Source organism: Eumetopias jubatus, unplaced genomic scaffold (assembly GCF_037043125.1).
Source record: "Eumetopias jubatus isolate StellerSeaLion01/CBP00866 unplaced genomic scaffold, mEumJub1_p1.0 scaffold_8, whole genome shotgun sequence".
Classification (NCBI taxonomy): domain Eukaryota; kingdom Metazoa; phylum Chordata; class Mammalia; order Carnivora; family Otariidae; genus Eumetopias; species Eumetopias jubatus.
In genome coordinates, this window is record NW_028274814.1 from 35,010,256 (window position 1) to 35,026,383 (window position 16,128).

At 39.9% G+C, this 16,128-nt stretch overlaps 1 protein-coding gene across 13 annotated transcripts in view; it reads right to left on the bottom strand.

Moving 5' to 3' along the window:
• ZMYND11 (zinc finger MYND-type containing 11) overlaps positions 1-16,128 on the bottom strand; it is a 123,653-nt gene that overhangs the window by 66,276 nt on the left and 41,249 nt on the right. For all 13 annotated transcript variants that reach the window (XM_028114628.2, XM_028114626.2, XM_028114627.2 and 10 more), the window contains exon 2: positions 4,009-4,143. In XM_028114628.2, coding sequence (XP_027970429.1) covers positions 4,009-4,124 — 116 coding nt within the window. In that variant the 5' untranslated portion in view covers positions 4,125-4,143. The remainder of the gene's footprint in view (positions 1-4,008; positions 4,144-16,128) is intronic.

Genomic DNA, 16,128 nt, shown 5'->3' on the forward strand with positions numbered 1-16,128 from the left:
TGCCCACTGACAGAGGAGCGCACGAAGATGATGTGTGTATACGAGGGAACGACTCAGCCGTAAGAAAGGAAACGCTATCATTCTGTGACAACGTGGATGGCTCCCGAGGGCACTGTACTAAGTGGAATAAGTCAGACAGAAAAAGACAAACCCTGTTTCATCTCCCACATGTTATCTAAAAAGACCAAGCACACAGAAACAGAGAACAGATTGGTGGTGGCCAGCAGTGGGTCAAACAGGAAAGGCAGCAAGAAGTATAAACTTCCAGTTATAAGAGAAATCAGTTCTGGGCACGTCAGGGACAGCATGCTGATTTACCGCTAGTAACGATGGACCGTGTATCTGAAAGGTGCTAACAGAGGAGGTCTCAAAGGTTCTCATCACAAGAAACAAAATGTGTGACTATGGGAGGGGACAGATGCTACCCGAACACACTGAGGTATTGTTTTGCAGTGGGTACAAATACAAAATCATGATGTTGTACACCTTATAAACACATTATCATATGTCAATTATATCTTTGTAAAACTGGGGGTAAAGAATATAAAAAAGAAATCGACCAGAGAATGAACTTTTCACACCAAGAGAGGGCTGGTGGGGACCATGAGATACACACTTACTGCAGAGGGAAACCAACGTTCAGTGGTGAGGAAGAGCATGTCAGGCAGCTGGCCTCATCTCTGGCTGGTGAGAATCAGTACAACTGTTTAAGAACAGGGATAAACAGTCTACACTGTTTCCAGGAAACACATTACTGGTTACAGTGTTGGTGTTATTACTCTCCAAGTGCTGGATATATAATGTTGGATACAACAACTGAGTACGATTCATGACCTCCTTACTGTGTAAGAAAAGTTTGGGTAGAAGAGTTATGGAAAACCCAGTAGCCACAAATTCCAACAAAAATGCAAGTATGCATTCATAAGGTGTTTTTCCTCTTACAATTATATTTACTACCTCTGTCCACAAGAAGGCCTGGAAAGACCAAGCAAGCCGCAGTGAGCACACGGAGGGCCAGACATGCCTCTGAGACACAATTTCTATGTGACAGAAACAGGAGCCCCTTGGAGAAATCAAATGTTCCAGGTCTGGGGCAGACTGCAAGAGATGTGAGCCTGAAAAATCCTCTTGGGTGACAAAGCAGAAAGCCACTTCAGAAGTCCACGTGGAGAGGCTCCAACCGGTGGAAGACAGAAAAATCTGAGCATAAATATTTTGTCAGAAATGGACTAAAGTATATCAAAAGTACTGAAATGCATGAATTCCAAATGACACTTAAAAAACTAATTAGTTACCATTAGAGGATGCTGTTTTTTAAAAAACGGGCAAAAAAGGAAAAGAGCCTGTTATTCTACCTTCAGATACGAACACACCAGAGGATTGCCCAACAGCATGCGATGGCAAGTTTGTGTCCTTACAGAAGTAGTCCAGTTTACAACAGAAAGATGACATTAGATTATCACCATTCTGCAATCCTTAATGAATTGTTGGCGCAAGCCAAGACACATTAAGGCTACCAACCTGACTACACGAGAAACCCGCACCATGGCCTCCTGGTAGGAGGACAGAGCACCTATGAAGGGGTCTCGCCCCACCCAAGCCTCCAGGGCAACTATACACTTCCACGAAACACAGAGGAACAAATACACAAGATGCAACCAGCCAAAGCCAGACTATGGGAAACCACAGAGCAAATGAACCAGTCTCTTCAGTAAATACACTACAAAGGAAAACCACAATCAAGGATGAATGAGAACCTTTAGACTGAAGGTGACCTCAAAGACATTTTTGAAGAAACAAACACAAGCGGAACTAGAACATCACAAGAGGTTAACTCCTCTTTGGGTTTGCCAGGCTTCCCAACAGGACAGGGAGCCCAAACATGTGCAGGTGTGCCGGAAGCCGTCTAGCTTTCATTCTCACCAGACACGGTAGAGAAGGAGTCCTCGTGACCACACGTGCCTTCTCTACCGTAGCTCCTCCACAGCCGTCAGGAACGTCACCCAGGTGTATTTATCAAAAGACAACGATGTTCAGGCTCAGCTGTAACTGAGCAGAGGGTCTTGATTTAAAGCTAATCAAAGACTTGGAAAGTATTCACCTATTCGGAATACAGCCCAGACCCCTGACTCCCCATCAAGGGGCAGCGCTCCTCCCAACCTGCTCCAGCCAGGGTGTGACAAGGGCAACAGCGCGGCTCGGGCACAGGCCAGCTGGTTAGGCACACAGGCTGTGATGGAAGTACGGATGCCATGGTGTGCACCCCAGAACAGGCAGGAGTGCTGCTCAGACGGGAGAAGAGACACGGGCCGTCACTCCTGCCAACACTTACCCTCTGATTTTCTTAGCTCCTTTTCATCTTTAAACACTGAAAGGACATTAACTTTTCGGTAGGTGAATACATTTCTTCAGATACACCTTAAGATCTACGGACCCTAGCGCAAGGAGAAAAGTCAGCCTTGGCAGCCTGAGGCTGTGCTGATGAAGAGAGGACAAGAGGCGAGATGAGCATGGGGGTGTGCTCCTGCTGACACACGTCCGCGCACACGCAGGTCGCCCGCACCCGCCATGGCCACGAACTAACAGCGACCCTCGCGGCCAGACTGTGCACCCTGGGCGGGGACAGCACCCCCACAGCTCTAGGAGGGTGCTGGGGGAGGGAGAGACACTGCTAGAGTTCAGTCGGTGACCCTAAGTCTAAACATTAAACCCAAAGAGCAGCATCTGATTTCCACATTCTTCCATAAATAATTTTAATATATATAAACCATGGTGTTTTTTTTTTTTTTTTTTAAAGAAAATCCCAGCCATAGGAAAATACTTATGGCTTTTTATTCTTGAGGTTTCGAAGAAATGTTTTTAGGCCAATACCACCTCACTATAACTTGTACTTTGTAACATACCCTCAAGTTATTTGCTTTTTATAAGGACATACTAATATGACTTATTACATACTCTTTATTTTATTCTTATTTTCCCTAAGTGTTACCTATTTTTTTCTTCTCTTGCCCTGCAGGAGCCAGGAGGTGTGCACAGCAACTTTAAGTGCTCAAAGGGTAAATACAGACTTACAGCAACACACAGCAACACCCTCTCCCTTTCTCTGGTCCATTCTCTCATGAGCAACCTTTATAATCTTTAAGAGAATGTACGTAAGAGACAAAAATATGTGGTGCTCAATTCTACTACTTATTAATAAGGACAAAAATAAACATTTCATTAAAGGGGCTCATAAATCACCCATTTCCCATTTTTACATATAGCATCTAAGGAATCTGTACAAAGAATAAAAAAAGAAATTCTATCTAAATTACCAAAAAATATCACTCAAATATTTAAAAAGAGATGAAGTTAGCTTTTTTCCCTTAAAAATACTCGGAGAAACAAATAAAATCAAGTTCTATTTGAAGACTCCCTTATAATTAGCATATAATGTGAGTATTGATAAAATAGTCTGATTGTTTCCTATCCTGATTTTGGTCTACCAAAATAAATAGCATTGGAAACTAGGGGAAAAAAAAAAACAACTTTTTTTAAATTGATAATTTAATATAACTTCCAAAATACAGGACAAAATGGTCAGGATGTCCTGGTTAGTGGGCTAGGGACCGAGAAGAAGGTGTTTTCTGCACAGCACACCTGTCCTGCAGTCACAGTAAACAATGAACAACACTCTGCTTTAGACAGGGCACACAACAGCAAAGCCTTTTTAATAAAAAGACTTAAAGATTTGATCCCAAGAGTAAAAAATGTTTGATCATTAAAAAGCTATTATAAACAGTACACAGTGATGTTTTACTTCTCTGGGATTTGTTTATTAAACATCTTGACACAAGTTGCCTGTCTATGTCCCTCTGTTGTTTTTCTGACAAGTGTATACAAGGCAAAAAGTGACTGCCACTTTGTAATGTGTCGATGAGCATAATAAATAAATTATTTTAGGGACTTTTTTCCCCAAAAAATCTGTTAGGAAACTTTATAAGGATATTTTTGCTGAAATGTACTTACTTTGTAATACGGTCAATATTGGCAATTTGCTTCTGGTTCCGTATAATTTCAATGGCTGCCCAAAGATGCTGGATAGCTTTTGTATCCGCCTGTCGCCTTTTTGTTAGACGTGCCATGACCTGTTCACTTCTGTAACTGTAGGAAAACACAAAAACATAAGGGGAAAGAAAGCATGGATTACAAGATGAACTACCATCAATGTAAGTAACAGACTCAGCACCTCCCGACTACTGGTGAATACACTAATGCAGGATGTAGTACGACAACCTTTTCTCCGTTACCAATTACTTTGCAAAAATTGTCATTCACTTTGTTAGTTCATAAAGAATGACATTTTAAGGTCAAAGAGTTAAAAAGGTCTTCCCAAGAAGGACAAGTGGTCACCCTATACTAACATATCAAAAAACACGTACATTTCAAATTTTATTCCAAAGCAAAAATAGAACATAAAATTTCACTTTTTGATATTACATTGTGTGTAACTGTAATACGACAGAGCAATATAAATGCCATTCAAATGTTCTAATTCTTTGGTTCTTAGTTTATGATACTCATCGTTTTATTTATTTTTTTTCTGCTTGTATTTATTTTTTTAAATAATTTTTTATTGTTATGTTAATCACCATACATTACGTCATTAGTTTTTGATGTAGTGTTCCATGATTCACTGTGATACTTATCGTTTTAAAATTTCAATTTTATGTAGACATACTGACAAATGAAAACAGCATTCTTTTTTTTCTTTTCAAATAAAACCATAAACAATCTATTTCTGACCGAGGCATGAAAGGCTGGGAGCTGGTGTCCCAGAGGAGGACGTGGGTGGGCCCACATCATCAGAAATGGTCGCATGTCTGGGTTGGGACGTTGTTCATTGTATTATTCAGAACCAGGACCGCTATTTCGCTCAAATTTCAATATTCTGAGCCGGGTGAGGGGAACAGCCACTGGCTGTGTCAAGTCTAGGGGGATATGGGCTGCCTCCTGGATATCGGATGGGCGGTGGTGCAGCAGGAGAGGCTCCTCGAACACGGGGACTCGCAGCTGGGCACCAAGGCACTGGGCCGTCAGGAACGTCCTCGCACACTGAGAGGCCAGATCCCTCAATCACACGGGGTAGTGTGGGCAGGCCCTCGGGCATAGGGTGAACACCAAACCTCCTTGACCCGACCCTTCCTATCTTTCAGAGGAGAACAAGTGAAGGAGACTCATTCTTGACACCTTCCTGTGTTCCACGATGGGCCGGTGGAGCCTGCAAGTTGGCTTTCTCTGCTTCCACATTTCTTTTCACAGACAAGTCAGTTCTCACTCTTCCTCTGACAAACCCAAATGAAACCGGCAGCTGGCATGAATGCTCATCTAGAGACTCTTCCCACAAGTATGGGCTCAGCCGGCCTCCTGGAATAAGGCATCTCTCAGAAGTGCGTTGCTAAGAGAAGAATTCCGAGCACATTCTAGGGCATTCCTGAATAACCTACTTCTTCCCACCACTACTTGTAATAGCTGCAGACTTTGCTCCAAAGAGAGAATAACCAAAACATAAAGCCAGCATTCAAATTCTATAGAAAACTTAAGGAAAATCTGTTGGGTTCAGTACAGACTTAGATGCAGAACTAAAAGAGAGTCACAACTGCAATTATAATTTATTACTGTGTGTTTGGAAAGAAACCGCTTTCAAACATACAGAAACTTCTCAGCCAGAGCACCTGCTGAGGAAAGCTGCCTTCCTGAATGGAATCGGCATCAAGGGAGGGAAGTTTGGGCAAGAATGTCAAGTACATCACAGAGTGACATCTAACGGTGAACTGCAGTAGTGCAAGTTGTCAGGCTCTGCACGTACTCCCACGAAAAATACAATCTAACCATACTTACATTCTGAAAGACAAGAGGTGTCTATTCTGTGTAAGGCACAGATACGGATACAATGAAGTATGTGAAAATGTAAGAACTGTAGCCCTTGCCAGAAAAGAGCCCAGCGCTGGCAGAGGAAGTCTGACATACACACGAACCACCAACTCTAAGGGCAGATAGGACAACGCCGTCCAAAGGTGTCCTGGGGGAGTCCACGCACCAGGGACACCACTTCCAGCTCAGGGAGAGCTGCAGATATAAGTACGTGGGGAAATTTAAGAGAAATTTCCTTAATTTCTTTAAAAGATACTTGGCTGTTGAAAGCCAGGATAAAAATCACTGCTTGGTTTCATTAGGGCTATGATGCCTGTAACAACAGAAGCATGAGGTTCTCAGGGCAGTGATCACATCATGTAAACATGCAATTCAACCTGTGCTTTTTCTAAGTATATATGTGTACAATTAATAATTTATTCAGAACTACAAAAAATATATAAAACCAAAGCTAGCATTTTAAAATAATACCTAAATAGTAGATATTACTATTTATATAACAACCAAAAGAACACAAGGGGGACACTAATAGCAGAAACTCTAGAAGTGATTATCACCGAATGGTTAGAAATGGTTAAAATCAAGGCTAAAGAATTAAATAACACACACTTCAGGAAAACAGATGTAAAGTTAAAACCAAAGATTTTTGACATCTACCTGAATCTGAACCAAGTCAACACAGATACATACATCATAAGGGAGATGCTCAGGAGCCCAAAGAGAGCCTTGCAAAGAATGCACACCCAAGTAAGCTGAGTATGATGAAGTCTGAGACCAGCTATAAGCAACAAAACCAGCCTGACATATTAGGACAAGATGTCTTTAAAGAACCACCACGGAGATTTTCTCTTCTTATGAAATCTAAAATCATACATTCACTAACATAGGTCAGATACTCTTCTAGGCTCTGGGAATATAGCAATAAGCCAGTCAGACAAAAGTCCTTCCACCGTCTAGTAAATATGAATAATTTGGCTAGATATCAAAAGATAGAAATTTGGGTATTTATCAATAAAAAGAAAATCCTAGAAAATGAGTTCCTCAGGTCCTTTGTACAGACAGCTTCTCATTCAAGGTCTTCACTGACGTGGCCAAATCCAACTGCACAGCCCTCTTCCCTGAGTGTATGCTACTACTAAACTTAACTACTCAAAATTCCTAAGTCTGGGGCGCCTGGGGGGCTCAGTCATTGGGCGTCTGCCTTCGGGTCGGGTCATGGTCCCAGGGTCCTGGGATCGAGCCCCGCATAGGGCTCCCTGCTCCATGGGAAGCCTGCTTCTCCCTCTCCCGCTCCCCCTGCTTGTGTTCCTGCTCTCGCTGTCTCTCTCTGTCAAATAGATAAATAAAATCTTAAAAAAAAAGAAATTCCTAAGTCTGCCCAAAAACGCCGTACCTCCAACCTTGGATAAGCTGTGCTCTGCCCTTTCTTTGCTCTTCCTGGGACTTGCTCCTGACCAACCCCTCTCCTAGAACGAGACTCGACTCTCTTATATTCTAGTTATAATTTGCTTATAGGTCTCTCCACAGATGTATCACCTTGTGCAAATAATTATAAATTCCTCAGAAGAATCCACCCATCCAACTAAGAAGGGACAGGCCTCATTCTTCATGTCTTTCAAGGTGGCCTCGCAGTTAGGAACATGACAAGCTTCTGATACAAAATTATGAAATTCAACTTTTCCAGCTGTTAAGTGAACAACAAAATCCCAGAGTAGGCCTTCATTTGTGTTACAGTAGAGGAGGAGGAGGAGGAGGAGGAGGAGGAGGAGGAGGAGGAGGAGATGACGACGACGACGACAATGACCACCCTAAGACTTGGGAGAGATACTTAACTCAGCCCTCAACCTGTTTTTTGGTTCCCTTTAGGAAGAGGAGCTCCTTCAGAAAGTGATTCTCAAGAGGCTTATAGTTAAAAAAAATAAAAACACAAAACCAAAAGCTTCCCACTAATTTTCTCCTCAATTTCTCTTATTGTAGCAAAATACACATAAATCAGCATCACCATTTTTAGTTCAGTGGCATTAAATACATCCACACTGCTGTGCACCTGCCACCACTGTCCCCCCCGAAACCCACTTCATCCTGTAAAAACGAATCTCTGCACCCAGTAATCACTGAGCCCCCATCCCCTGCACCCCCAGCACCCACCGTTCTGCTTCTCCTTTGTGATGAGTCTAAGTCCCTCACAGAGGTGGAGTCATACAGTACTTGTCCTTCTGTGCCTGACATATTTCCCGTAACAACACGTCCTCAAGGTTCCCCCACATCTTCTTCCTCTTCAAGGCTGAATAATATTCCATTGCATGATGTACTGCACTTTGTTTTCCATTCATCTGTGGATGGACACCTGGGTTTCTTCCATGTGTTGCTATGAACATGTGTATACAAACACGCCTTCCAGACTCTGCTTTCAGATACACCCAGAAGCAGAATTACCCTATGACCCAGCAATTACAGGGTTCACTTTTTAAAGACCTGCCATACTATTTTCCACAGCAGGTGCCCCATTTTACTTTCCCGCCACTGGTGCACAAGGTTCTAATTTCTCCACATTTTCATCAACATTTGTAATTTTCTGGGTTTTGACAGTAGCCATCCTAATGGGTGTGAGTTGGTCCAAGTAACTCTGGCTAGCCCCCAGATGATGTTGATATTCTCTACCCCTACAAATACAGATTTAATGCAATCCCTTCCACCTATGTATGTTCTTTTATATCCAACAAATGCTACAAACAGGGGAAAAAATAAATCAGGGAATTAAAAAATAAGAATTAAACAATGTAATACTTGGAGATAAATACAACTACAGGAAAACTGTGTATTGTAGGAATTGATAAACATGATAGTAAGGAGATTAAAATAGTGGGAGGCAGACAAAAGAAAGCAGGAGGACCCACCAGGACACACAGCATCAAGCCTGTTCCAAAGTCTGCTTCTGGTGGTAGATGGGTTCAAGTTTTTGTTTTATTATTACACTAACAAATATATTTTATAAATATTTTAAAGTAATTTAATCAAATATTACATGTAATTTAAAATTTAATCTCAGGACGCCTGGGTGGCTCAGTCGGTTAAGCATCTGCCTTCAGCTCAGGTCACGATCCCAGGGTCCTGGGATCGAGTCCCACTCCTGCTTCTCCCTCTCCCTCTGCTGGTGCGCTCTCTGTCAAACGAATAAAATCTTTAAAAAAATAAATTTTAATCTCATTGTATAATGTCATTTTTTTATTACTTAGGTTAGGTTGAAATTTTTCCAATGTCTACTCGTAATTTTATTTTTTTAAAGATTTTTACTGATGTATATAACAGAGAGAGTGAGAGCATGAGCAGAGGGAAGGAGCAGAGGGAGAGGGAGAAGCAGGCTCTCCACTGAGCAGGGAGCCTGATGTGGGGCTCGATCCCAGGAACATGACCCAAGTTGAAGGCAGACACTTAAATCGACTGAGCCACCCAGGCGCCAAGTCTACTTGTAATTTTAAATTACTTTTTATTGATAGTCCATCCATACCATTTTTCCATTTCTATATTAACATGTTTATATATTATTATCCAAATAATTTGTCTTTTAGAAAAGACTAAATGAAATTATACAGAAATATAGCTAACTATGTATTCTTTTATGATAACCTTCCTGATTAGAAGTCCTTCCACATTCAGGTCAGAAAAATATTCAAGTGTATTTTCCTGTTTTTTAATGTTTTAATATTGACTTCTTATCCATCTGAGAATAACTTTTTAAAAAGTAGTAACACTAATAAACTTTGTTTTGTAGATCAGTTTTAGGTTCACAGCAAAATTCAGCAGGAAACAGAGTCCCAGGTCCACACACATCTGCCACCTTCCCCATTATCAACATCCCAAACCAGAAATCACATTTGTTACAATCAGCAAACCTGCACTGACATGCCACTATTTTCCCCAAAGACCACAGTTTACCTTACAGTTCACTCCTGGTGCTGTACACACTATGGGTTTTCACATAAGCATAAAGACAAGTACACACCATCAAAGTATCATACAGAGTAGTTTCCTGGTCCTAAAAATCCCGTCTTCCACCTACTCATCCCTCTGGGTCCCCAAACACTGGCAACCACGGATTTTTTTTACTGCCTCCTTCATTTTGCCTTTTCCAGAATGTCCTATAGTTGGAATCACAGAGGATGTATGCAGCCTTTTCAGAGTGGGCTTCTTTCACTTAGCAATACGCATTTAAGATTTCCTCCGTGTCTTTTCATGGTACGATAGCTCACTTCTTTTTAGTGCAGAACAATGTTCCCTTGTATGGACATAACATAATTTATTTACCCATTCACTGACTATAAGACATCTTGGTTGCTCCCAAGTTTTGGCAATTATGTTAAAGCTGCTATAAGAACCCTGTACAAGTTCCTACGTGTGAGTTTTCAGGTCCTTTGATAAATAACAACCAGTGCAATGGCTGGATTGTACAGCACAGAACCTGTAGTTTTGTGAGAAACTGGTCTCCCGAAATGGCTGCACCATTTAGCATTCCCACCGGCAGTGACTTAGTTCCTAATGCTCCACATTCCCATCAGCGACTGGTGTTGTCCCTGTTTTTTGGATTTTAGTCATTCTCACAATGACTAAATAAGTGGTAATAAGTCAATGCTGTTTTAATTTGCAATTCTCTAATGACATAGGATATTGAACATCTTTTCATACACTTACCTTCCACCTGTATATCATCTTGGTGAGGTGTCAGTTCAACTTTTTTGTTCATTTCTTAATCAGGTCCATTTTCTTAATGTCAAGTTTTAAGAGCTATTTTGTGTAACAGTCCTTTATCAGATGTGTCTGTTACAAATATTCTCCCAGTACGTGGCTCATCCTACCATTCTCTTCACACTGTCCTTCAAGAGCAGAAGGTTTTAATTTTAATCAAGTCCAGCTTATCAATTATTACTTTCAAGGGTTGTGTCTTGTGTTGTATCCAAAAAAGTCATTGCCATACTCAGGACAGCTAGGTTGTCTATGTTATTTTCCAGAAGTTTCAGTTTTGCATTTTACATTTTAGGTCTATGATCCATTTTGAGTTAACTGTGGTGAAGGGTATAAGGTCTGTGTCTAGGTCCATTTTTTCCGCATGTGGACGCACAGTCATCCTAGTGCCATTTGATGAAGACATTTTACTTGCTCCATTATACTGTCCCTGCTCCTTCATCAAAGACCATTGGCTATATTTACGTGGTCTACTTCCAGGCTCTCCTATCTGTGTCCCACTGATTCATTTGTCTGCTACTTCACCACTACCACACGGTCTTAATTAACATGGCTTTATAGTAAGTCTTGAAATCTCTCAATTTATTCTTCTCCTTCAATATTGTATTGGCTATTTTGGATCTCTTGCCCCTCCATATGAATTTTAGGATCACTTTGTTGATATCCAAAATATGACTTCCTAGGATTTTTATTGGGATAGCATGCAATCTATAAATCAAGTTGGGAAGAACTGACATGTTGACAATATTAAAGTCTTCCTATCCACGATCAAGGGTTCCCTCTCCATTTGTATCAGAATTTTGTTTTCCTCATACAGACTTTATACATATTTTGTCAGGTTTGTACTTAAGTATTCCATTCTGGGGGTGATAATGTAAATGTGTTTTTAACTTCAAATTCAACTTGTTCATTGCTGGTATATAGGAAAATGATAGGCTTTTACATATTTTTTGTCATACAACCATGTTATAATTATTTATTAGTTTCAGGTCAATTCTTTCAGATTTTCTGTGTAATCACGTCATCTGTAAATGAACAATTTCTCTTCCAAATCTGTATACTCTAATTTCCTTTTCTTGTCTTATTGCTTTACCTAGGACTTCCAGTCCAATGTTGAAAAGGGATGGTGAGAGGAGACATCCTTGCTTTGTTCCCAATCTCAGCAGGAAACCTGAGTTTCTTATCATTAAGTATGATGATGTTAGTACAGGGTTTTTGTAGGTAGACTTTATCATGTTGAGGAAATTCCTCTCTATTCCGAGAGCTTGCTGGTTTTTATTATGAATGGGTGTTGGGTTTTGCCCAACGCTTTTTTCTGCATCTATTAATCACTTGATTTTTCTTCAGCCTATTGATATGATTACATTAATTGATTTCCAGATACTGAAGCAACCATGCATACCTGAGATAAACCCCATTTAGTCATGGGGCATAATACTTTTTATACAATGTTAGATTCAATTTGCTAATATTTTGTTGGAGATTTTTACATTTATGTTCATGAGAGATATTGGCCTTTAGTCTCTTTTCTTGTAATATCTTTGTCTGGTTTGGGGTATTATGGTAATGCTGTTCTCACAGGAGTTAGGAAGTACTCTTCTGCTTCTACCTTCTAAAAGATTGAGGAGAAAAGGTATAAATTCTTCCCTAAATGTTTGGGAGAATTCACCAGTGAACCCATCTGGGCCTGGTGCTTTCTGTTTTTGAAGTTTATTAATCACTGATTACATTTATTTTGTATAGGCCTACACAGACTATTTCTTCTTGCAGAAGTTTTGCCAGATTATGCCTTTCAAGGAATTGATTCATTTCATCTCAGTTCTCAAGTCTGTGGGCATAGAGTTGTTTACAGCATTCCTTTATTACCCTTTTATGGTCTAGAGCAACAGTAGTGACAGCTCCTCTCTACCCCCCCTTTTTGTGCTCCTCTTTCACTTCTTAGTTATTTATATCTGTTTTTGTGAGCTTGTTGAGAGACTTACTGGTTTTATTGATCTTTTCAAATAACTAGCTTTTGACTTAATTTTACCACTGATTTCCTACTTACAATTCATTTTTCTGCTCTATTTCTTTTCTTGTTTACTTTGGATTTAATTTTTCCTTGTGTTCTAAGGTGGAAGCTTAGAATATTGATTTCAGATCTTTCTTCTTTTCTAATATATACATTCAACATTATACATTTCCCTGTAAAAACTGCTTTTGCTATATTCTACAAATTTTGGTATTTTCATTTTCATTTAAAATTTTTAAGAATTTTCTCAAGATTTCTTTTCCACCTGTGTGTTGTTCAATGTCCAAATATTTTGAGATTTCAAGCTTTCTGTTATTTCTATTTTGATTCCATTGTGGTCTAACAACAGACACTGTATGATTTCTAATCTTTTCAAATTTATTAAGTTGTATTTTACGGCTCAGAATGTGAGTGTTCTATGTGAGCCTGGGAAGAATGTATATTCTGTTGCTGTTGGATGAAGTCGTCTATAAATACTGATGATACCCAGTTAATACTGTTGTTGAGTTCAACTGTGTACTTATCTTCTGCCTACTGCACCTGTCCATTTCTGAGAGGGCTGTTGAAATCTCCAACTAGAAGAGTGCATTCACCTATTGCCCCTTGCAGACTAACAGTTTTTGCCTGAAATACAGTGACATTCTGCTGTTAGGCACATACACATCAGGAACGGTTATATCCGCTTTGAGTACTGATCCCTTTATCATTATGTAATACTCGCCTTTATACCTAGGAACATTCCTTGTTTTGAAGTCTGCTCCATCTAAAATCAATATAGCTACAACTACTTTGATTAGTGTCAGCATGATGTATCTTCCTCTACACCATTTATTTTAACCTTATCTGTGTCTTTATATTTAAAATGGGTTTCTTGCAGACAACATATTGTTGGGTCTTGTTAACTCTGACGATCTCATCTTTCAACTGTTATAGTGAGACCATGTTAAGGTGGTTATTTGATAGAGTTGAATCAATGTCCATCATATTTGTTACTGTTTTCTATGCCTTTGGACCTTGTCTAGTTTTGACTTCCACCCATATTGTCATTTTAATTGAATACTTTACATGTATCCATTTTCTCTATGTTAGCATATCAATTTTACTTTTGTTGGTGTTTTTTCAGTGGTTGCCCCAGAGACTGCAATATACATTTACAACTAACCCATGTCTTTTTTAAGTAACAGTATGTAGATTCACAGGTAGAAGGACCTGAAAACAAAATATTCCTAATACCTCTCTTCTGTTCCTGTTATCATTGGTGTCATTCCTTTCACCGATGCATGAGCATACATAAGTATTTAGATGCACAGAAGAACACAAAGGCAAATACATCGTTACTACTGTGAACAAACATATCTTTTGGATCAATTAAGAATAAGAAAAACAAGTTTATTTTACCTTTACTTACTCAATCTCCAATGATCTTCTTTTATGTATATCTAAGTTTCTGGCATGTACCATTTTCCTTCCAAAGAATTTCTTTCCTGGCAACAAATTCGGTCAATGTTTGTCTCAGAAGGATTTTTCCTTTGCTTTTGAAAAGTAGTTCTGCAAAATACACACGTCTAATTTGGTGGGGGTTCCCCCCTCACTCCTTTAAATATTTCACTCCATTCTCTCCTTGCTTGCATGGTTTCTGAAAAGAAATTTCATGTTTTTTGCTCCTTTATAATGTTTTCCGCTGGCTTCTTTAGGTTTTAATCTTTGATTTTCTGAGATTTGGAATGGTATACCTAAGCTGCAGTTTTGAGGACACCTATCCTACTGGATATTCTCTGAGATTCTTGGTCTGGTTTGGCGTTGGATATTAATTTGGGAAAATCTGCAGTCATTACTGCTTCAAATATTGCTTCTGTTCTTTCTTTCTTCTCCTGTGGATATTCCCATTAGGTCTATGTCACACCTTTTGTAGCTGTCCCATTTTCCTTGGATTTTTTTTCAGTCTTTCTTCTCTTTGCTTTTCAGTTTTGGAAGTTTCTATTGTCATATCCTCAAACTCAGAGACTCCTCCCTCAGCCATGTGCAGTCTAATGATCCCACCAAAAGCATTCTTCATTTCCATTATGTGTTTGCACTCTAGCATTTTTTTGATGTTTTTAGAACTTTCATCTCTGTTTACAGTATTCATCTAATCTTGCATGTTGTATACTTTTTCATTAAAGTTCTTAGCATTTTAATGTTTTTTAGGGCGCCTGGGTGGCTAAGTGTCTCCCTTCAGCTCAAGTGACCCCAGGGTTCTGGGATTGAGCCCCACGGGAGCCTGCTTCTCCCTCTCCCCACTCATTCTCTAATAAACTCTTAAAATTTTAAGAAATTCCTGTTCTGATAATTCTGACATCCCTACCACGCTGACTCAGGTTCAGATGCTTGCTCAATCTCTTCTGTGTTTGTTTTGCCTTTGAGTAGGACCTTTTATTTTCCTTCAAAAGGCAGACATGAAGTACTAAGTAAAAGGAACTGCTTAAGAAGGCATTTAGTAATGCAGTGTGAGGTGTGGGGAGGGGAATGCTTTCTCAAGTCCCAGGATAAGTCGCAGCGTTTTGGTGAGCTTGTGCCCCTGCACTGTGAACTTTCCAAGTCCTTCTCAGCTTTGTCTACCCCATTAGGTGGGACAGGATTACTAGAGGGAGCCGGGGCTGGGTATTTCCCTTCCCTAGGTCAGTTAGGCTCTGGTGAAAGCTTCTCTTGCAGGCAGGCCTTGTTAAGGAGAACAGAACACTCAGGAGTATTTTAAAATGGTTCTTTTTGCCCTCCCTGCCAATGGAGTGGCAACGGGATTTTTCTCCAATATTCACCGGGAGGGCCTGGTAGAGTTACTGGGTAAAGGAGTGAAGAGCTCCTTACCCCTCTAGTAAATCTTACCAAAGTGCGGGGGACCCCCTAGGGTCCTAGGACTGGGTTCCCCTGGATTTTTAACTCAGACTTGTCCACCCTGAGCCTCCAGCAATTCCTCAATTACATTCAGGTTTATTTAGCCAGCACTGGTTCCTGCAGGAGGGTTTTTGCTCCAGTAAGTCCTGTTTTTCTGTCTCTCCAACTTTTGTCCTGTGGCCTCAATAAATCTCAATACATTTCATTGGTTTTTTTCAGTTCTGCTTTTTACTTGTTATTAGGATGTGGCAAATTCCAAGCATCTTACATGCCCAAGTGAAAACGGTAGAGTTAATTTCTCAATATGACAGAAAGTAAAAATATAGAAAGTTATCCCAGAGAGGTAATCAATTGTACTAGCACGATTTACGGAAAGATTTCTTTCTTCTCTAATGAAATATGATACACTTCTAATCAGCCATTAAATTCTAATCTATTCTAGCATTAGTTTCTTTGATGTGTCTGGTGTTTTGTTAGTTATCTCACAAAAGATGTTTATTTACTATAACTTCCTTTATAGTTATAATCAAGTTAAAGTTACAATTAGGTTGTATTCAGTTTTTATTAAAACAAGCTATAGATATAAAGTCTAC